General features: G+C 38.5%; 1 protein-coding gene across 3 annotated transcripts in view; it reads right to left on the bottom strand.

Annotated features, from left to right (window-relative positions):
* Nucleotides 1–23,862, bottom strand: part of Dmd (dystrophin) — a 2,436,643-nt gene that overhangs the window by 642,123 nt on the left and 1,770,658 nt on the right. For all 3 annotated transcript variants that reach the window (XM_085838134.1, XM_085838135.1, XM_029473188.1), the window contains exon 53: nt 22,483–22,694. In XM_085838134.1, coding sequence (XP_085694260.1) covers nt 22,483–22,694 — 212 coding nt within the window. The remainder of the gene's footprint in view (nt 1–22,482; nt 22,695–23,862) is intronic.

Here is a 23,862-nt window from a genome sequence, read left to right on the forward strand (position 1 = left end):
GGACAAGAGGGAACAGATCTCTTTAGGAATGGAAAATAGAACATGGATATGGATACAAAGGGGGACAGGAATGAGAGGGTCAAGTTGGGAGGGAGGAGAGAAAGGGTTTGAGAGGGGATTCATAAAGACAGCAAAAATTAAGGGGCATTTGAACAGTAGTATGGAAACCTATTACAGTAGAAACGTCCTAAAATATATACATATATGAAGATATTCTAAGTGTAATCAAATAATGGGGGAGACAAAGTTCCAACTTGCCATCTCTTGTCACCAAATGAAGCTTACAGTACCAGAATTGGGTTACAATTATTTGAACCTTGGCTAAAGAGGCTCCATGAGAATCTCCAAACAATTTACACTGTTGCCAAGACTATTGGTTGCTCTCTCAGAACTGACAGCCAGGCCCCATTACTAAAGATAGCACCCATATAATTCATGGAAAATGGATATGCCGAGTTGAGCTGGTGCCTACATAATTTGTTCACCAGTATGATCCGGCATCTTTGGTACAAGAAGGTTCTCTATAAACTCTCAAAGGAAAAATGTAAGCACCAATCCAGCCACAAAACCTTTATCCACAAGAGTATTCTGTCTTCAAGATATGCTCACAAACCTTGTGGAAGTAATCAACCAATAAGTTGTTTGACTTAAAGCCCACTCTACCAAATGAAACCCTTAACTATCACTGCTTGATTGACAAAGAATCTGAGACTAGACAGTCCAGGGACCTAGGGCAAAATAAAATAATACTGATCTTACAAAAAGAAAAAACATGTAGTGATAAAATGACACCTAATGATCTATATACTTCTATACTCATGGATATACGCTATTCAGCTATCAGAAAAACTTCCTCCTGCAGAAGATAGGAGCAAATATAGTCCCACAGCAAGATACTATACAGAAAGTTAAAGACCCTGGAACACACAATTGTAAAGGGGATATCTCCATCAAATCCCTCCCTTTAGGGATCAGAGAACTCTGCAGAAGAAAAGGAGAAAAGAATATGAGTCAGAAGGGATAGAGGACACCAAGAAAACAAGGCCCTCTAAGCAACATGAACAAAGTTTATATGAACTCACAGAGACTGGAGCAGCATGGGTGGCACCTGGTCCTCTGCTTCCAGTCTAGTGTTTTTTTTATGGGACTCCTAGTTGTGTGAATGAGTGGTTCTCTGATTTTTTTGTGCCTGAAGTAATTTTTACAACTATATGTAGTTTGCAAGGCCAGTTGGTGTGTAGAAAGAGTACACCAACAAACAGTTACTGTAAAATGTGAATAAATTTGATGAATAAATCCAACCCTGCTCTGATAAAATCCAAATCCCCTCTCTGTTAAGACAGACTACAAACATATGTAGCATACCTACATATCCACATTTAACATTTGTTAAATTTTCTTTCCTACTGCAATTTCACAATTATTTACTTAACAATATAAAAGTCATACATTTGACATACATTTCCAAGATGGTAAAGGAGGTGAAAGAAACATCACAAAAGTGCAGGTATCTAGAATCAGGTTTCATCCGGAATTTGCATATAATTTGCATATTAATAAATTTAAAGAAAGTAATTGTATCTGCTGTAAATGAACATTAAAGAACATTTTTATGGCCAGCCGGAGGACAGTGATCTGCCCTGCAGGGAGCGCCATCTTGGCTCCAGGACTCCGCCGAACTTAGTCTGTACAGGTTAGAGTGAGGAACACAGAGGCAGACAGCTTCTGGGACAGGCAGGAGCCACAGAGCCGCTGAGGCAGCACCCTTTTGGGGCCACAGACATCCGGCACCCTCCCAGCCGGAGGACAGTGATCTGCCCTGCAGGGAGCGCCATCTTGGCTCCGGGACTCCGCCGAACTTAGTCTGTACAGGTGAGACTGAGGACCACAGAGGCAGACAGCTTCTGGGACAGGCAGGAGCCACAGAGCCGCTGAGGCAGCACCCTTTTGGGGCCACAGACATCCGGCACCCTCCCAGCCGGAGGACAGTGATCTGCCCTGCAGGGAGCGCCATCTTGGCTCCGGGACTCCGCCGAACTTAGTCTGTACAGGTGAGACTGAGGACCACAGAGGCAGACAGCTTCTGGGACAGGCAGGAGCCACAGAGCCGCTGAGGCAGCACCCTTTTGGGGCCACAGACATCCGGCACCCTCCCAGCCGGAGGACAGTGATCTGCCCTGCAGGGAGCACCATCTTGGCTCCTGGACTCCGCCGAACTTAGTCTGTACAGGTGAGAGTGAGGACCACAGAGGCAGACAGCTTCTGGGACAGGTGGGAGCCACAGAGCCGCTGAGGCAGCACCCTTTTGGGGCCGCAGACATCCGGTACCCTCCCAGCCGGACGACAGTGATCTGCCCTGCAGGGAGCGCCATCTTGGCTCCGGGACTCCGCCGAACTTAGTCTGTACAGGTTAGAGTGAGGACCACAGAGGCAGACAGCTTCTGGGACAGGCGGGAACCACATAGCCACTGAGGCAGCACCCTTTTGGGGCCGCAGACATCCGGCACCCTCCCAGCTGGAAGACAGTGATCTGCCCTGCACAGGAGCCCTCTGCCTCAGGAGCAGGGAGCACACCTTGGATCTAGGACTCCACTGAACTTAGGAAGTTAGTCTGCACAGCTGAGAGTGTGCACCACAGAAGCCTACAGCTTCTGTGACCTGCCAAAGCAACACAGCATCTGGGAAAGGTCCTGTTTTCCACCTTCTTCTTCGGCCAGGAGGAGGTCCAAATGCCAGATATCTGTACACCTTCCCTTTAAGAGGAAAGCTTGTCAGCAGGGAGTGCTCTAAACACTGAAACTCAAAGGAGAGAGCCTGTCTCCCAGGTCTGCTGACAGACAATACTCAGAATCACCAGAAGAACAACCTCTGAACAGAGACAACTATAACAACTCCAGAGATAACCAGATGGCGAGAGGTAAACATAAGAATCCTACTAACAGAAACCAAGACCACTCACCATCATCAGGACCCAGCACTCCCACTTCCCCCAGTCCAGGGCACCCCAACACACCTGAAAAGCTAGACCTGGATATAAAAGCATATCTCATGATGATGGTAGAGGACATCAAGAAGGACTTTAAAGAACTACAGGAGAACATGGCTAAAGAGTTACAAGTCCTTAAAGAAAAACAGGAAAACACAACCAAACTGGTAGAAGTCCTTAAAGAGAAACAGGAAAACACATCCAATCAGATGATGGAAATGAACAAAACCATACTAGACTTAAAAAGGGAAGTAGACACAATAAAGAAAACCCAAAATGAGGCAACACTGGAGATAGAAACCCTAGGAAAGAAATCTGGAACCATAGATGCAAGCATCAGCAACAGAGTACAAGAGATGGAAGAGAGAATCTCAGGTGCATAAGATTCCATAGAGAACATCGGCACAACAATCAAGGAAAATGGAAAATGCAAAAAGATCCTAACTCAAAACATCCAGGAAATACAGGACACAATGAGAAGACCAAACCTACGGATAATAGGAGTAGATGAGAATGAAGATTTTCAACTCAAATGAGCAGCAAACATCTTCAACAAAATTATAGAAAAAAACTTCCCAAATCTAAAGAAAGAGATGCCCATGAACATACAAGAAGCCTACAGAACTCCAAATAGACTGGACCAGAAAAGAAATACCTCCAGACACATAATAATCAGAACAACAAATGCACTAAATAAAGATAGAATACTAAAAGCAGTAAGAGAAAAAGGCCAAGTAACATATAAAGGCAAGCCTATCAGAATTACACCAGATTTTTCACCAGAGACTATGAAAGCCAGAAGATCCTGGACAGATGTTATACAGACACTAAAAGAACACAAATTCCAGCCCAGGCTACTATACCCAGCCAAACTCTCAATTAACATAGATGGAGAAACCAAAGTATTCCACGACAAAACCAAATTCACACATTATCTCTTCACGAATCCAGCCCTTTAAAGGATAATAACAGAAAAAAAGCAATACAAGGACGGGAACCATGTCCTAGAAACAACAAGAAGGTAATCACTCAACAAACCTAAAAGGAGACAGCCACAAGAACAGAATGCCAACTTTAACAACAAAAATAACAGGAAACAACAATTACTATTCCTTAATATCTCTTAATATCAATGGACTCAACTCCCCGATAAAAAGACATAGACTAACAAACTGGCTACACAAACAAGACCCAACATTTTGCTGCTTGCAGGAAACTCATCTCAGAGAAAAAGAAAGACACTACCTCAGAATGAAAGGCTGGAAAACAATTTTCCAAGCAAATGGTATGAAGAAACAAGCTGGAGTAGCCATTCTAATATCTGATAAGATTGACTTCCAAACCAAAGTCATCAAAAAAGACAGGGAGGGGCACTTCATACTCATCAAAGGTAAAATCCTCCAAGAGGAACTATCAATCCTGAATATCTATGCTCCAAATACAAAGGCATCCTCATTCATTAAAGAAACTTTAGTAAATCTCAAAGCACACATTGCACCTCATACAATAATAGTGGGAGACTTCAACACATCACTTTCACCAATGGACAGATCATGGAAACAGAAACTAAACAGGGACACAATGAAACTAACAGAAGTTATGGATCAAATGGATCTGGCAGATATCTACAGAACATTTTACCCTAAAACAAAAGGATACACCTTCTTCTCAGCACCTCATGGTACCTTCTCCAAAATTGACCACGTAATTGGGCACAAAACAGGACTCAGCACATACAAAAATATTGAAATTTTCCCATGCATCCTATCAGATCACCATGGACTAAGGCTGATCTTCAATAACAAAATAAATAATAGAAAGCCAACATTCACATGGAAACTGAACAACACTCTTCTCAATGATACCTTGGTCAAGGAAGGAATAAAGAAAGAAATCAAGGACTTTTTAGAGTTCAATGAAAATGAAGCCACAACATACCCAAACTTATGGGACGCAATGAAAGCATTTCTAAGAGGAAAACTCATATCTCTGAGTGCCTCCAAAAAGAAACTAGAAAGAGCACACATTAGCTGCTTGACAACACACCTAAAAGCACTAGAACAAAAGGAAGCAAATTCACCCAAGAGGAGTAGACAGCAGGAAATAATCAAACTCAGGGGCGTAATCAATCAAGTGGAAACAAAAAGAACTATTCAAAGAATCAACCAATCAAGGAGCTGGTTCTTTGAGAAAATCAACAAGATAGATAAACCCTTAGCCAGACTCACTAGAGGGCACAGGGAAAGCATCCTAATTAACAAAATCAGAAATGAAAAAGGAGACATAACAACAGATCCTGAAGACACCCAAAACACCATCAGATCCTTCTACCAAAGGCTATACTCAACAAAACTGGAGAACCTGGATGAAATGGAGAAGTTCCTAGACAGATACCAGGTACCAAAGTTGAATCAAGATCAGGTTAATGATCTAAACAGCCCTATATCCCCCAAAGAAATAGAAGCAGCCATTAATAGTCTCCCAACCAAAAAGCCCAGGACCAGATGGGTTTAGTGCAGAGTTCTATCAGACCTTCAAAGAAGATCTAATCCCAGTTCTTCACAAACTATTCCACAAAATAGAAACAGAAGGTACTCTACCCAACTCATTCTATGAAGCCACAATTACTCTGATACCTAAACCACAAAAAGACCCAACAAAGATAGAAAACTTCAGACCAATATCCCTTATGAATATTGATGCAAAAATCCTCAATAAAGTTCTTGCTAACCGAATCCAAGAACACATCAAAACAATCATCCATCCTGACCAAGTAGGTTTCATCCCAGGGATGCAGGGATGGTTCAATATAAGGAAATCCATCAAAGTAATCCAGTATATAAAGAAACTCAAAGACAAAAACCACATGGTCATCTCGTTAGATGCAGAAAAAGCATTTGAAAAGATCCAACACCCATTCATGATAAAAGTCTTGGAAAGATCAGGAATTCAAGGCCCATACCTAAACATGATAAAAGCAATATACAGCAAAACAGTAGCCAACATCAAAGTAAATGGTGAGAAGCTTGAAGCAATCCCTCTAAAATCAGGGACTAGACAAGGCTGTCCACTTTCTCCATATCTATTCAACATAGTACTTGAAGTCCTAGCCAGAGCAATTCGACAACAAAAGGAGATCAAAGGGATACAAATTGGAAAAGATGAAGTCAAAATATCACTTTTTGCAGATGATATGATAGTATATATAAGTGACCCTAAAAATTCCACCAGAGAACTCCTAAACCTGATAAACAGCTTCGGTGAAGTAGCTGGATATAAAATTAACTCAAACAAATCAATGGCCTTTCTCTACACAAAGAATAAACAGGCTGAGAAAGAAATTAGGGAAACAACACCCTTCTCAATAGTCACAAGTAATATAAAATATCTTGGCGTGACTCTAACTAAGGAAGTGAAAGATCTGTATAATAAAAACTTCAAGTCTCTGAAGAAAGAAATTCTAGAAGATCTCAGAAGATGGAAAGATCTCCCATGCTCATGGATTGGCAGGATCAACATTGTAAAAATGGCTATCTTGCCAAAAGCAATCTACAGATTCAATGCAATCCCCATCAAAATTCCAACTCAATTCTTCAATGAATTAGAAAGTGCAATCTGCAAATTCATCTGGAATAACAAAAAACCTAGGATAGCAAAAACTCTTCTCAAGGATAAAAGAACCTCTGGTGGAATCACCATGCCAGACCTAAAGCTTTACTACAGAGCAATTGTGATAAAAACTGCGTGGTACTGGTATAGTGACAGACAAATAGACCAATGGAATAGAATTGAAGACCCAGAAATGAATCCACACACCTACGGTCACTTGATCTTCGACAAGGGAGCTAAAACCATCCAGTGGAAGAAAGACAGCATTTTCAACAAATGGTGCTGGCACAACTGGTTGTTATCATGTAGAAGAATGCGAATTGATCCATTCCTATCTCCTTGTACTAATGTCAAGTCTAAGTGGATCAAGGAACTTCACATAAAACCAGAGACACTGAAACTTATAGAGGAGAAAGTGGGGAAAAGCCTTGAAGATATGGGCACAGGGGAAAATTTCTTGAATAGAACAGCAATGGCTTGTGCTGTAAGATCGAGAATTGACAAGTGGGACCTCATGAAACTGCAAAGCTTCTGCAAGGCAAAAGACACCATCAATAAGACAAAAAAAAACACCAACAGATTGGGAAAGGATCTTTACCTATCCTAAATCAGATAAGGGTCTAATATCCAATATATATAAGGAAATCAAGAAGGTGGACTCCAGAAAGTCAAATAACCCCATTAAAAAATGGGGCTCAGAATTGAACAAAGAATTCTCACCTGAAGAATACCAAATGGCAGAGAAGCACCTGAAAAAATGTTCAACATCCTTAATCATCAGGGAAATGCAAATCAAAACAACCCTGAGATTCCACCTCACACCAGTCAGAATGGCTAAGATCAAAAATTCAGGTGACAGCAGATGCTGGCGGGGATGTGGAGAAAGAGGAACACTCCTCCATTGTTGGTGGGATTGCAAGCTTGTACAACCACTCTGGAAATCAGTCTGGCGGTTCCTCAGAAAATTGGACATAGTACTACCGGAGGATCCAGCAATACCTCTTCTGGGCATATATCCAGAAGATGTCCCAACCGGTAAGAAGGACACATGCTCCACTATGTTCATAGCAGCCCTATTTATAATAGCCAGAAGCTGGAAAGAACCCAGATGTCCCTCAACACAGGAATGGATACAGAAATTATGGGACATTTACACAATGGAGTACTACTTAGCTATTAAAAAGAATCAATTTATGAAATTCCTAGCCAAATGGATGGACCTTGAGGGCATCATCTTGAGTGAGGTAACACAATCACAAAGGAACTCACACAATATGTATTCACTGATAAGTGGATATTAGCCCAAAACTTAGGATACCCAAGATATAAGATACAATTTGCTAAACGCATGAAACTCAAGAAGAATGAAGACCAAAATGTGGACACTGTGCCCCTTCTTAGAATTGGGAACAAAACACCCATGGAAGGAGTTACAGAGACAAAGTTCGTAGCTGTGATGAAAGGATGGACCATCTAGAGACTGCCATATCCAGGGATCCATCCCATAATCAGCTTCTAAACGCTGACACCATTGCATACACTAGCAAGATTTTACTGAAAGGACCCAAATATAGCTGTCTCTTGTGAGACTATGCAGGGGCCTAGCAAACACAGGAGTGAATGCTCACAGTCAGCTATTGGATGTATCACAGGGCTCCCAATGGAGAAGCCAGAGAAAGTACCCAAGGAGCTAAAGGGATCTGCAACCCTATAGTTGGAACAACATGATGAACTAACCAGTACCCTGGAGCTCTTGTCTCTAGCTGCATATGTATCGAAAGATGGCCTAGTCGGCCATCACTGGAAAGAGAGGCCCATTGGACTTGCAAACTTTATATGCCCCAATATAGGGGAATGCCAGGGCCAAAAGAATGGGAATGGGTGGGTAGGGAAGTGGGGGGCGGTATGGGGGACTTTTGGGATAGCATTGGAAATGTAATTGAGGAAAATATGTAATAAAAATAAAAATAAAAAAAGAACATTTTTATGAATAATTATAGCTTCATTGGAAAATTATTGTGCAACTCAAAGTAGAATGTTCACAGAGAGCAGAAAAAGAATACATTTGCTTGGTTCTTTAAAATCACTAAACAATTTAGCTATAAATATGAATTAATGTTCTATAAATCTTTATTGGGAAAAGAAAGTTAATTCCTTTCTTTCTTGTGTGAATTAAAATGACCTATAAAATCCTTTATGGATTTATAATAAAAATGTTAAAATATGTGCAAGGAATCTATTTCGAATGTAAAGCTTCTCACCATTAACTCTAAGACTCATCCATTAAACCTTTGACATTACCAAACAATTCTGTTTCCTAAGGTAACATTCCATACAGGATACTATTTAAGAAAATGGCCCTCATTTTCCAGCTTACTGGAAATGATTAATCTTTTCAACAGCTTTGAGGGCTCCATACCAGTGCTGCTACGTTTTTGTCCTTTCAACAATGACTACAAGCTGAGAGCAGGCTAGTAAATGTGTTATCGGCCAACCCATTAGAGTTCCATTATTTTCTGTCTTACATGGCTTCATGTAATGAATTTTTATAATTAAACTAATGGCATACAATTTATTTTTCCCCTCTTTACTTTCAGGCCCCATTTCTCTTTCAGCTTCTTTGGAATAAGTTTTATTAAAAAAAAGATGGGAGGAGAGTCCTCCAAGTACTTCATTACTTTAATTTCATTATGACATTTGGAAAGCATTCTCTTTATTTGAGCTCTCGCTTTAATTTGCTGACTTTATTAAAAGGCTTAAGCAATGTTGTAATTAACAAATCATCCAGATAACCCAGAATTCTAAGAGAAGTATGGTTGAAAGTGTGTGGAAGTGTTCCTGTAGAAACTACCCTCAAAAGAACATTAGAAATCACCAGACAGTAACATTTTCTTCTGCCACCACACCCAGATTTTTAGGTAACTTTTAAATTCCTATCAGCTACTTTGGGAAATTATATTCACAAATATCTTTTGTTATGAGACCACATAACTGCACTTTAGAAATTAGGAAAAAGCCCCTGTAGTCGTCATGAAGTGTGAATATACTTTTTAAAAATGTTTATTTAATCTTTTTTTTACACTCCAGATATTATTCCCCTCCTGGTCCACCCTCTGACTGTTCTACATCCCATACGTCCTCCGCCCCTCTGTCTTCATGAGGATGTCCTCACGCCAAACCCCCCACCTCTCACCCCACCAAGACTTCTAAACTCCCTGGGGTCTTCAGTCTCTTGAGGGTTGTGTGCATCATCTCTGACTGAACACAGACCTGGCAGTCCTCTACTGTATGTGTGTTGGAGGCCTCATATCAGCTGGTGTATGCTGCCTGGTTGGTGGTCCAAATATACTTTTAAAAGCAGATTTACCAATACATAATCCCATTACTATATACTCATTGAAACTGTATACTTTATTGATTTTTTCATTGAGCCACACAGATGTTCAACCATTTCTACAATCCAGTTCTAAGACAAATTCTTCTGTACCTCATATTAACAACCTTTAACTATCCATTTTATTCACCCTCAGCTATTATTTGTTTTACTTGTAACCAGAGAAAGATAATGTTATTTTTGACTGGGTTATATGAATTGGCATAATGACTTTGAGGTTTATCTACCCTACACTATTAGCATTATGCATTATGATGAATTTTTGTCATGTAATAATATTTCATTTCTCCATGTACAAGATTCTGTTTATGTGTTTGCTGATGGAGATATGGGTTGATTATGCATTCTGAATATCATAATTAATACTGACATTAACTAATTAAATCTTTTGTATAAATATTTGTGTCTACTTTTATTCCTGTTGAGTATATATTAAGCAGCAGAACACTAATATTTATATCGTTATAAATTTCTAAATATTTTCCCATTGTTTTAACAATTTTTTAATTTTACTTAAATGTTTATTCATTGGTTTGTTTGTTTTCTTGAAACTAGGTTTTATTACATAACTCTGGCTGTCATGTAACCTGTTGGTTATGTAGCCCACACCGGACTTGAACTTTCAGCAATACTCTATTTTAGGTTCTAACTAGGCTCTAACACATCGGAACATATTTATCATTTGAAATACTCATCAAATATGTAAGGATTCCAATTATTCTCCTCATAGTATGAAATCATTATTTTGGCTAATGCACATAAAGAACCATTTCATTGTTTTTAATTATATTTTCTCATCACTAATGATAACTATATTATCATTTGTTTAAGGATGTCTACTTGGGAGACTTTTTTTAGCCTAAAATATTTTATTTTTTATATATAATTTTATTGGATATTTTCTTTATTTACATTTCAAATGTTATCCTCTTTCCTGGTTTCCCCTCTGAAAAACACACTCCCCATCCCTCTGCTCAACAACCCACCAACTCCTGCTTCCTGGCCCTGGTATTACCCCACACTGGGACATATAGCCTTCAAAGGACAAAGGGACTCTCCAACTTTGGAGACTTCTATTAAAACAGTCTCTGTAATTGGGTAATTTGAATTTTGGTTGAGTTATTAGAGTTTATATATGTTCTTGAATACATTTCTCATTACAAATACTATTTAAAATATTTTCTCCAGTGCTATGAATTGTCTTTTAACTTATTGGCATTGTTTGAAGTAGAAAAGTTTTTGTTTTGATTAAGTATAAACTGCCTTTTATTACCTTCATTTTTGGTGTTGCATCTAAGAAAATATTGCTTAACAACTTTTGTACCTCTATACTAAAATATTTTTAAGTTTTATGGTGCATGTGCATGTGCGTGTGTTTATGCGTGTGTGTGTTTATGCGTGTGTGTGTGTGTGTGTCTGTGTGTGTGTGTGTGTCTGTGTGCATTTGTGTGTACAAGCAAGTGGATGGGTGTGCATCTTTGCATATGTAGGTAGGCCTGACGATGACAATAGATGTCCTCATTTAATACTGTTTCTATGAATTTGAAAGAGGATTACTTACTGAATTTGGATTGCTTTTCTCAACTAGGGTGGAATCCAGCAAACTCCAGTGGTCCTATCTCTGATCCCTTTAAACTGAATAGATAGGCAATTATTGGATACACAATTTGTTACATGGATGCTGGGATCCAAACTCTAGTACTCATGATTGCACAATTAAGTGATCGTAACTCCTGAGCCATCACTCCAGCCCTTAAACTTTTAGATCTTTTGTTTAGTTTTAAATTCCACTCTGGAATAGGTTATGTTTTGCAAACCATTATACTTTGCTTATTTTAATTAAAATATTTACTTTTAATTAACAAATGGAAATTATACACTCTCATAGGATAAAACATGATATCTAAAGTAATTAGTCTAATCTGCTATCTCATATAATGTTCATTATTGTTTGTATTGAAGAATTTGAAATATGGAGTTAAAATGATTCAGACACATGTGATATTTTAATATTAGCCATATCAGCATGCTGTGTAATAAATTTTGAGTGGTTATACATTCTAACTGAAACACCATGATCTCTACCAGAATACCTCAAGATTCTTGTCATTGTCATGCTTGCCTCGACATGTGTAAGTTTGGAGTGATTACAGTCCATATATAAATTCACATGATGTACTAAGACGTTTGGCTTTCAATACCTGACTGATTTTATTTAGTGTAAGTCCATTAAGTTCCTTCACGCTATTACAAGTGATAGGACTTATTTCATTGCATTTTGTACCACGGTATTCTTTTTTTATCGTACTATGTTTCAATACAAAGTATTATTACTTCTACTTTCAGAAGAGTTCGTAAAATATGGAGATTATTTATTACTAAAAAGCATGGTAGAACTCACTTTTAAAGTCTCCTGGATCTGCATCTTTCATTGTGGGGAAACATAAAACTATCATTTCCTTTTCTTATTACATATTAGTTGTGTTATTTCTCCAGTTGTTCATAACATATTCTAATATTCAATTTTAGTTACATAATATTAATAACAATATGCTCTTTCATACATATGATTATTAATTTAAGCCTTTTTCTGTTCTTTTTTTAAATTTTAGCAAAAAGAGTCCTGTCTGTTGTACATAAACACACTTTTAAATCTTTCTGCATTGAATTTTCTTTCTTTTATTATTTACACTACAGCATCTATTATTTATGATAACATTAGAATTTTCTTCTTTTTGCAATTTTCAATGATAGGAAATGTGCTATTGATTTGAGATACTTCCTATTGTTTTTTTACAGCACATAATGTCACACACTTCACTCTTCAGAGGCCTCAGAATTTTGTATTTTTATTCCCATTTTTCTCAAGGTAGTTTGAATTTTAATGAGATTTTTTTTCTCTAGCACAGTGGTTCCATTAGCATGCACTATATGATTTTCTTTTATTTGCAAAACTCTTTAATGTGTTATAGCTATTTATCTTTAGTTTTATCCCATAATCTGAAAAGTCACATTATAGAATTTTCATCTCATGTGGACTATCTTGAAGGGGATTTATTGTGCAAGTAAGAATAATATGAATTCTGCTATTATTGTATAGAGAATTGTAGAGATGGCTACTACAGTTTGTAAGATTATACTGTTTTTCAAGTATTTCCTCTTGTTTATATGTCCAGATATTCAATCTGGTATTAAAAACAGGAAACTGCCAGACAATTTTTCTTGAATTGCACATAATTTTTTTTTCAGTTTTTACTTTATATATTTTTATATTATTTTTCTTTTTCTCAGACTGGATTATATCTATTGAACATTCATCATGACTGTTTTATGCTAGCTGTTGTGCTTTCAAAGACAGCATTTCTATGTGGTGGTTGTTTATAGTTTTTCTCCTTTAATTTACTTATATTTGTGAACGCATGCCCAAGACTTTCTCCACTCTCCAAAAATATGCCAGAATTTTCAAAGAACCCCATATGGACATCTCAACACCCAGATGCCCCATTTAAAGTTTTTTTTTTTCCCAAAACCTCAATGAACATCACTGCCAATATATACTGTTACGTTAAATAACTGCTGTAGAGTGATATGTATTATGACCATGAATCATTGCCTTTTCATAGGGAGTTAGCTATAAGTCAGGTCAAATAAAGAATTAGAACATTATGAACTAACCAGTACCCCGGAGGTCTTGACTCTAGCTGCATATGTATCAAAAGATGGCCTAGTCGGCCATCACTGGAAAGAGAGGCCCACTGGACTTGCAAACTTTATATGCCCCAGTACAGGGGAACACCAGGGCCAAAAAGGGGGAGTGGGTGGGTAGGGAAGTGGGGGGTTATGGGGGACTTTTGGGGTAGCATTGGAAATGTAATTGAGGAAAATACGTAATAAAAAAAATTAAAAAAAATTAGATTCTCCGTATAGTTTTATTTTTATTTTCCCAGTGTTTCCAAGACTGCTGATTCTCAAGACTACTGTGAAGCTAGAAAAGAAGGACAGGAAAATCTTGCTGTTCTTGTGGAAGTATAACATGTCAGAGACTCTATCTTTTGGTTAGTTTTCTGAGTTCTGAGGAGAATTTTTACAACCATCTTCCAAAATGTGTTTTGTTTTGCTTGTGTGTGTGTGTGTGTGTGTGTGTAGGAATAGATTTCTAGAGTCATCACAGTATAGTTTCAAATACTGAAGAAGTTGTTCTGTGAATAAAACCTAAGTAAAATAATGGTGCGGTCAGAGTGTAATGGAGAGCAAGACATGGAAAGTCTCTCTTAAATATATGTGTAAGTAACAGGGAAAGTACCTTGTGATTAGTTACGTTATATCAGAGATATAAGATATGTTCTCTATGTTTCAAGTATAGTGGCCTCCTAGTGCTTTAAGAAGAAAAAAAAAACTACTATTAGCTTATTGATTCTTACTCATTTGGCAGTGTTACAGGGAGAACAAAGGGGAGTTTTAAAAATGCATGACCAGATGCTAGGTTCTAAACAGATGATCTTAGACAATGTTTTTCATTATTAGATTAGAAATCACATTTCCAAACTACTAGTTTCAGTCAATTATGTAACTCTAATATACATGCATTCATATATCCATACATATAAAAATGTGTAGGCTTAACATACATAAAATTTCGATTTCTATCATTGTACATACCTATAATACAGACAGAATACTGTTTAATATATAAGTTTGACCCCCTCATAAACACACATAAAATAATAATGTATCCTTCAAGTTTATCAAAGAATTCCCCCTGATTATTTCTTACTAAAATAATTTGTAATTTTCAAGTGGTTAGTGTAGGTATGTTATTGAACAGGCTTTTCTATAACGGAGCTGAAGTGGTTTGCAACCCCATAGGAAGAAGAGCAATATAAATCAAGCAGACCCTGCAGGGACTAAACCACCAACCAAAGAGTATGTGTATGGAGGGACCCCTGGCTCTAGCTGCATATGTAGCAGAGGATGGCCTTGTTGGGCATCAATGGGAGGAGAGGTCCTTGGTCCTATGAAGGCTTGATGCTCCAATGTAGGGAAATGCCAGGATGTGGAAGAGGGAGTGGGTGGGTGAATGGTGAACATTATCATAGAATCAGAGGGAGGGGGGATGGGATAGGGTCTTTTTGGAGAGGAAACAAGAACATTTGAAATGTACATAAATAAAATAACCAATAAAAAAGTTAAAAGAAGTTTTAGTTAGAAAATTAATTATAATTATAATGTATCTATGGTCCAGTAAAGGGCACATTTAAAACATAGCATTTTTCAGCCTAGGAAATGTTTATTTAATAATTGAAAGTTATTAGATTTCTCCCTTCAAATAGTTTCTAGTATTAAATAGCCAAATCAGCAAGGCTCAATAAGATTTCACTTCTCTATTGAATTCATGTACTCTTAGCTCACCCAAGCACAAAACAGCTAATACTGTCACGTTTGAAAAGCTTTTATGCTGAATTTGACACAAAAGCAATCAAAGATCAGACAAAAATGGAATTTCTTTTTCAAAAGCTGAAAGGAGAAAAATAAATGGAAAGTGTAAGCCTGGCCAAATCTTTATGACCACTGGAAAAGAAAGTTCAAAATGATCAAGAAATACTTTTTCCAAAGATCCCATTGCCAAGTTTGGTCCAATCTTAGCCTGGTGAATAGGCTGTGAACTCAACCAAGATTGTGCCAAATGAAATAAATCCTAGGAGGATCACTGCTGGCACTTTCAGGTGCCATTGGCATAATAGTTTAGCTTTTTTTGAAAATTCTAAATGGCAATATTTCTCATAGGATTCTGTTACAGTTTATCAGCAGGGATTTTGTTTAGTGTTGAATAGTGTGTGTATGTGGGTGTGTGTGTGCACGCACGCATGTGTTTTGTTTGGGGGTGTGTTTGTTTTCTAACGTCTGTCTCTTGAAAGTAAGCATATCTCATCCGGCCGGACCAGCACCTGCATAGCTAGAGCGCAGGGTCGTCTGACACCCGCCAGCTACCCACGACCCCCGCCACAGGATTTTGAGACTGCTGGTGAGTGGAACACAGCTTCTGCTCCAGTCCAATCACACGGGACCTGAGACTGCTTTGGTTGGGGAGGCAGAAATCCGGCCTACGTAGGGCCACAAGCCTCTTCCGGTCAGAAAAGCACCGGGGTAGCTAGGGCGCAGGGTCTGCTGACACTCGCCAGCTACCCACAACACCCGCCACAGGATCTTAAGACTTCTGGTGAGTGGAACACAGCTTCTGCTCCAATCCAATTGCGAGCGGGACCTGAGACTGCATTAGTTAGGGAAGCAGAAACCGGCCTGAGTAAGGCCACAGGCCTCATCCGGCCGGACCAGCACCGGCTTAGCTAGAGCACAGGGTCAGCTGACACCCGCCAGTTACCCACGACCCCCGCCACAGGATTTTGAGACTGCTGGTGAGTGGAACACAGCTTCTGCTCCAGTCCAATCACGCGGGACCTGAGACTGCTTTGGTTGGGGAGGCAGAAATCCGGCCTACGTAGGGCTACAAGCCTCTTCCTGTCAGAAAAGCACCGGGATAGCTATGGCACAGGGTCTGCTGACACCTGCCAGCTACCCACAACCCCTGCCACAGGATTTTGAGACTGCTGGTGAGTGGAACACAGCTTCTGCTCCAATCTTTAAACAGTGACAACGACAACAACTAACCCCAGAGATTACCAGATGGTGAAAGGTAAACGTAATAATCTTACTAACAGAAACCAAGACCACTCACCATCATCAGAACCCAGCACTCCCACTTCGCCCAGTCCAGGGCACCCCAACACAACGGAAAAGCTAGACACGGATCTAAAAGCATATCTCCTGATGATGGTAGAGGACTTCAAGAAGGACTTTAATAACACACTTAAAGAAATACAGGAGAACACTGCTAAACAGGCAGAAGACACTAAAGAGGAAGCACAAAAATCCCTTAAAGAATTGCAGGAGAACACTGCTAAAGAGTTACAAATCCTTAAAGAAAAACAGGATAACATAATCAAACAGGTAGAAGTCCTTAATGAAAAACAGGAAAACACATCCAAACAGATGATGGAAGTGAACAAAACCATACTAGACCTAAAAAGGGAAGTAGACACAATAAAGAAAACCCAAAATGAGGCAACACTGGAGATAGAAACCCTAGGAAAGAAATCTGGAACCATAGATACGAGCATCAGCAACAGAATACAAGAGATGGAAGAGAGAATCTCAGGTGCAGAAGATTCCATAGAGAACATCGGCACAACAATCAAGGAAAATGTAAAATGCAAAAAGATCCTAACTCAAAACATCCAAGAAATACAGGACACAATGAGAAGACCAAACCTACGGATAATAGGAGTGGATGAGAATGAAGATTTTCAACTCAAAGGACCAGCAAACATCTTCAACAAAATTATAGAAGAAAACTTCCCAAATCTAAAGAAAGAGATGCCCATGAACATACAAGAAGCCTACAGAACTCCAAATAGACTGGACCAGAAAAGAAATTCCTCCCGACACATAATAATCAGAACAACAAATGCTCTAAATAAAGATAGAATACTAAAAGCAGTAAGAGATAAAGGCCAAGTAACATATAAAGGCAAGCCTATCAGAATTACACCAGATTTTTCACCAGAGACTATGAAAGCCAGAAGATCCTGGATGGATGTTATACAGACACTAAAAGAACACAAATTCCAGCCCAGGCTACTATACCCAGCCAAACTCTCAATTAACATAGATGGAGAAACCAAAGTATTCCACGACAAAACCCAATTCACACATTATCTCTCCACGAATCCAGCCCTTCAAAGGATAATAACAGAAAAAAACCAATACAAGGACAGGAACCACGCCCTAGAAACAACAAGAAGGTAATCCCTCAACAAACCTAAAAGAAGACAGCCACAAGAACAGAATGCCAACTTTAACAACAAAAATAACAGGAAACAACAATTACTTTTCCTTAATATCTCTTAATATCAATGGAATCAACTACCCGATAAAAAGACATAGACTAACAAACTGGCTACACAAACAAGACCCAACATTTTGCTGCTTACAGGAAACTCATCTCAGAGAAAAAGATAGACACTATCTCAGAATGAAAGGCTGGAAAACAATTTTCCAAGCAAATGGTATGAAGAAACAAGCTGGAGTAGACATTCTAATATCTGATAAGATTGACTTCCAACCCAAAGTCATTAAAAAAGACAGGGAGGGACACTTCATACTCATCAAAGGTAAAATCCTCCAAGAGGAACTATCAATCCTGAATATCTATGCTCCAAATACAAAGGCAGCCTCATTCATTAAAGAAACTTTAGTAAATCTCAAAGCACACATTGCACCTCATACAATAATACTGGGAGACTTCAACACACCACTTTCACCAATGGACAGATCATGGAAACAGAAACTAAACAGGGACACAGAGAAACTAAGAGAAATTATGAATCAAATGGATCTGGCAGATATCTACAGAACATTCTATCCTAAAACAAAAGGATATACCTTCTTCTCAGCACCTCATGGTACCTTCTACAAAATTTACCACAAAACAGGCCTCAACAGATACAAAAATATTGAAATAGTCCCATGCATCCTATCAGATCACCATGGACTAAGGCTGATCTTCAATAACAAAATAAATAATAGAAAGCCAACATTCACGTGGAAACTGAACAACACTCTTCTCAATGATACCTTGGTCAAGGAAGGAATAAAGAAAGAAATTAAGGACTTTTTAGAATCCAATGAAAATGAAGCCACAACATACCCAAACTTATGGGACGCAATGAAAGCATTTCTAAGATGAAAACTCATAGCTCTGAGTGCCTCCAAAAGGAAACTAGAGAGAGCACACATTAGCTGCTTGACAACACACCTAATAGCACTAGAACAAAAGGAAGCAAATTCACCCAAGAGGAGTAGACGGCAGGAAATAATCAAACTCAGGGGCGAAATCAATCAGGTGGAAACAAGAAGAACTATTCAAAGAATCAACCAATCAAGGAGCTGGTTCTTTAAGAAAATCAACAAGATAGATAAACCCTTAGCCAGACTCACTAGAGGGCACACGGAAAGCATCCTAATTAACAAAATCAGAAATGAAAAAGGAGACATAACAACAGATCCTGAAGACATCCAAAACACCATCAGATCCTTCTACCAAAGGCTATACTCAAAAAAACTGGAGAACCTGGATGAAATGGAGAAGTTCCTAGACAGATACCAGGTACCAAAGTTGAATCAAGATCAGGTTAATGATCTAAACAGCCCTATATCCCCCAAAGAAATAGAAGCAGTCATTAATAGTCTCCCAACTAAAAAAAGCCCAGGACCAGATGGGTTTAGTGCATAGTTCTATCAGACCTTCAAAGAAGATCTAGTCCCAGTTCTTCACAAACTATTCCACAAGATAGAAACAGAAGGTACTCTACCCAACTCATTCTATGAAGCCACAATTACTCTGATACCTAAACCACAAAAAGACCCAACAAAGATAGAAAACTTCAGACCAATATCCCTTATGAATATTGATGCAAAAATCCTCAATAAAGTTCTTGCTAACCAAATCCAAGAACACATCAAAACAATCATCCATTCTGACCAAGTAGGTTTCATCCCAGGGATGCAGGGATGGTTCAATATATGGAAATCCATCAACGTAATCCAGTATATAAACAAACTCAAAGACAAAAACCACATGGTCATCTCGTTAGATGCGGAAAAAGCATTTGACAAGATCCAACACCCATTCATGATAAAAGTCTTGGAAAGATCAGGAATTCAAGGCCCATACCTAAACATGATAAAAGCAATATACAGCAAACCAGTAGCCAACATCAAAGTAAATGGTGAGAAGCTTGAAGCAATCCCTCTAAAATCAGGGACTAGACAAGGCTGTCCACTTTCTCCATACCTATTCAACATTGTACTTGAAGTCCTAGCCAGAGCAATTCGACAACAAAAGGAGATCAAAGGGATACAAATTGGAAAAGATGAAGTCAAAATATCACTTTTTGCAGATGATATGATAGTATATCTAAGTGACCCTAAAAATTCCACCAGAGAACTCCTAAGCCTGATAAACAGCTTCGGTGAAGTAGCTGGATATAAAATTAACTCAAACAAATCAATGGCCTTTCTCTACACAAAGAATAAACAGGCTGAGAAAGAAATTAGGGAAACAACACCCTTCTCAATAGTCACAAATAATATAAAATATCTTGGCGTGACTCTAACTAAGGAAGTGAAAGATCTGTATAATAAAAACTTCAAGTCTCTGAAGAAAGAAATTATAGAAGATCTCAGAAGATGGAAAGATCTCCCATGCTCATGGATTGGCAGGATCAATATTGTAAAAATGGCTATCTTGCCAAAAGCAATCTACAGATTCAATGCAATCCCCATCAAATTTCCAACTCAATTCTTCAACGAATTAGAAAGTGCAATCTGCAAATTTATCTGGAATAACAAAAAACCTAGGATAGCAAAAACTCTTCTCAAGGATAAAAGAACCTCTGGTGGAATCACCATTCCGGACCTAAAACTCTACTACAGAGCAATTTTGATAAAAACTGCATGGTACTGGTATAGTGACAGACAAATAGACCAATGGAATAGAATTGAAGACCCAGAAATGAACCCACACACCTACGGTCACTTGATCTTCGACAAGGGAGCTAAAAACATCCAGTGGAAGAAAGACAGCATTTTCAACAAATGGTGCTGGTACAACTGGTTGTTAACATGTAGAAGAATGCAAATCGATCCATTCCTATCTCCTTGTACTAAGGTCAAGTCTAAGTGGATCAAGGAACTTCACATAAAACCAGAGACACTGAAACTTATAGAGGAGAAAGTGGGGAAAAGCCTTGAAGATATGGGCACAGGGGAAAAATTCCTGAATAGAACAGTAATGGCTTGTGCTGTAAGATCGAGAATTGACAAGTGGGACCTCATGAAACTACAAAGCTTCTGCAAGGCTAAAGACACCATCAATAAGACAAAAATCCACCAACAGATTGGGAAAGGATCTTTACCTATCCTAAATCAGATAAGGGACTAATATCCAATATATATAAAGAACTCAAGAAGGTGGACTCCAGAAAGTCAAGTAACCCCATTAAAAAATGGGGCTCAGAACTGAACAAAGAATTCTCACCTGAGGAATACCGAATGGCAGAGAAACACCTGAAAAAATGTTCAACATCCTTAATCATCAGGGAAATGCAAATCAAAACAACCCTGAGATTCCACCTCACACCAGTCAGAATGGCTAAGATCAAAAATTCAGGTGACAGCAGATGCTGGCGAGGATGTGGAGAAAGAGGAACACTCCTCCATTGTTGGTGGGATTGCAAGCTTGTACAACCACTCTGGAAATCAGTCTGGCGGTTCCTCAGAAAATTGGACATAGTACTACCGGAGGATCCAGCAATACCTCTCCTGGGCATATATCCAGAAGATGTCCCAACCGGTAAAAAGGACACATGCTCCACTATGTTCATAGCAGCCCTATTTATAATAGCCAGAAGCTGGAAAGAACCCAGATGTCCCTCAACAGAGGAATGGATACAGAAATTATGGTACATTTACACAATGGAGTACTACTCAGCTATTAAAAAGAATGAATTTATGAAATTCCTAGCCAAATGGATGGACCTGGAGGGCATCATCTTGAGTGAAGTAACACAATCACAAAAGAACTCATACAATATGTATTCATTGATAAGTGGATATTAGCCCAAAACTTAGGATACCCAAGATATAAGATACAATTTGATAAACGCATGAAACTCAAGAAGAATGAAGACCAAAGTGTGGACACTGTGCACCTTCATAGAATTGGGAACAAAACACCCAGGGAAGGAGTTACAGAGACAAAGTTCGTAGCTGTGATGAAAGGATGGACCATTTAGAGACTGCTGTATCCAGGGATCCGTCCCATAATCAGCTTCTAAACGCTGACACCATTGCATACACTAGCAAGATTTTGCTGAAAGGACCCAAATATAGCTGTCTCTTGTGAGACAATGCCGGGGCCTAGCAAACACAGGAGTGGATGTTCACAGTCAGCTATTGGATGTATCACAGGGCTCCCAATGGAGAAGCTAGAGAAAGTACCCAAGGAGCTAAAGGGATCTGCAACCCTATTGTTGGAACAACATGATGTACTAACCAGAACCCCGGAGCTCTTGTCTCTAGCTGCATATGTATCGAAAGATGGCCTAGTTGGCCATCATTGGAAAGAGAGGCCCATTGGACTTGCAAACTTTATATGCCCCAATATAGGGGAATGCCAGGGCCAAAAGAATGGGAATGGGTGGGTAGGGAAGTGGGGGGCACTATGGGGGACTTTTGGGATAGCATTGGAAATGTAATTGAGGAAAATATGTAATAAAAATATTAAAAATAAAAAAAAGAAAATATTAAATTTTGATTTATGGCATGCTTTCATTTGCTATAACAAATATTTTTTAAAGATATGCTTGACACTAACCTTGGTTTCTGTGATCTTCTTTTGGATTGCATCCACTGTGTGAGGACCTTCTTTCCATGAGTCCAGCTTGCCTCTGACCTGTCCTATGACCTGTTCAGCTTCTTCCTTAGCTTCCAGCCATTGTGTTGAATCCTTTAACATTTCATTCAACTGTTGTCTCCTATTCTGCAGCTGTTCTTGTACCTCATCCCACTGAACCTGAATTCTTTCAACTGGAATAAAAATAAGAATAAAGAACAGTAATTATTACTCAAGAGAAGACAGTGGAAATTTAGAATCTAAACGTCATTGCACATGTATATTTCTCATTAAATATATCCAAAGTGCTATGAGTGGGATAGGCAGAATAATTAACAAAATCATTTCTTCAGGTGACAAATTTGACTTTCTGTTAAATTACTTGCATGGAAATAAACTACAATATTGGTGCCATGTTTAGAAATATAAATTCAACTTTAGACTCTGACACTAAATAACAATTATTTATTAGAAAGGTACTGGAAGGCTTGGCTCTATTACTTCAGCACTTACTTGTGAGCATAAGGATCTGTGTTTGGATGTTCCAAAACCAGAGTCAAGATGGGAAGCAGAGACAGGCCCAAATGAGCTCATTGGGTATCTAGTCTCTCTTACTTAGTGATGTTTCAAAGAGGGACATTATCTCAAAGAAATGGTGGAAAACACCTGAGGACTGACTCCAGAGGTTGTGCTCTGGCCTTCATGGTGAAATGAGAACTAATAAGATGAGACATTGATCTTCTTTATAAATATTTAACAAGGATATTTGGACAAATATACTTGATACATATGCCACTATGAAGATTTTAAACAATAATCTTGCAAATTCCATAGAACAAAACATTACCAACATTGTAATAGTATCCAGATGATATGAGTCCATGATTCTTATAGGTATCAATACATTTTTGGGGCACGTTATCGTTGCAAAACAGACATTTTAAAGGAGGTATCTTGAGAACAAAATATTTCAGAGATTTTTTGTGAGCAGCTTTTTATATCAGTGGCTTAAGATATAACATTTTCCTTCTAGGTATATCTTTGATAACTAACTGCATATTCAAATATCATTATTATAGAAGAAGAGTTTTCGTGATCATTCTTTGTATGGCCATGTATACTTATATTACTATGATTTATAGTTTTAGTTTTCTATTTCTTACTCTACTCAGTAGATATCTTAGCTGCAAGGATAGGGATTTGTAGTGGATGCTGCCAGTGACCAATCTATATACCTTTGGTATTTTCCTTGAGTACTCATTAGGAAGCACTTGCATGAAGGATTTCTTTTATCTTGAACAGACTTGCAAGGGGAATTAAAGCCTCAGTAGCAGTATTAAGGCAATGCCAGATAAGAGTTGG

Source organism: Mus caroli, unplaced genomic scaffold (assembly GCF_978045245.1).
Source record: "Mus caroli unplaced genomic scaffold, Mus_caroli_1 scaffold_5, whole genome shotgun sequence".
NCBI classification, from domain to species: Eukaryota; Metazoa; Chordata; class Mammalia; order Rodentia; family Muridae; genus Mus; species Mus caroli.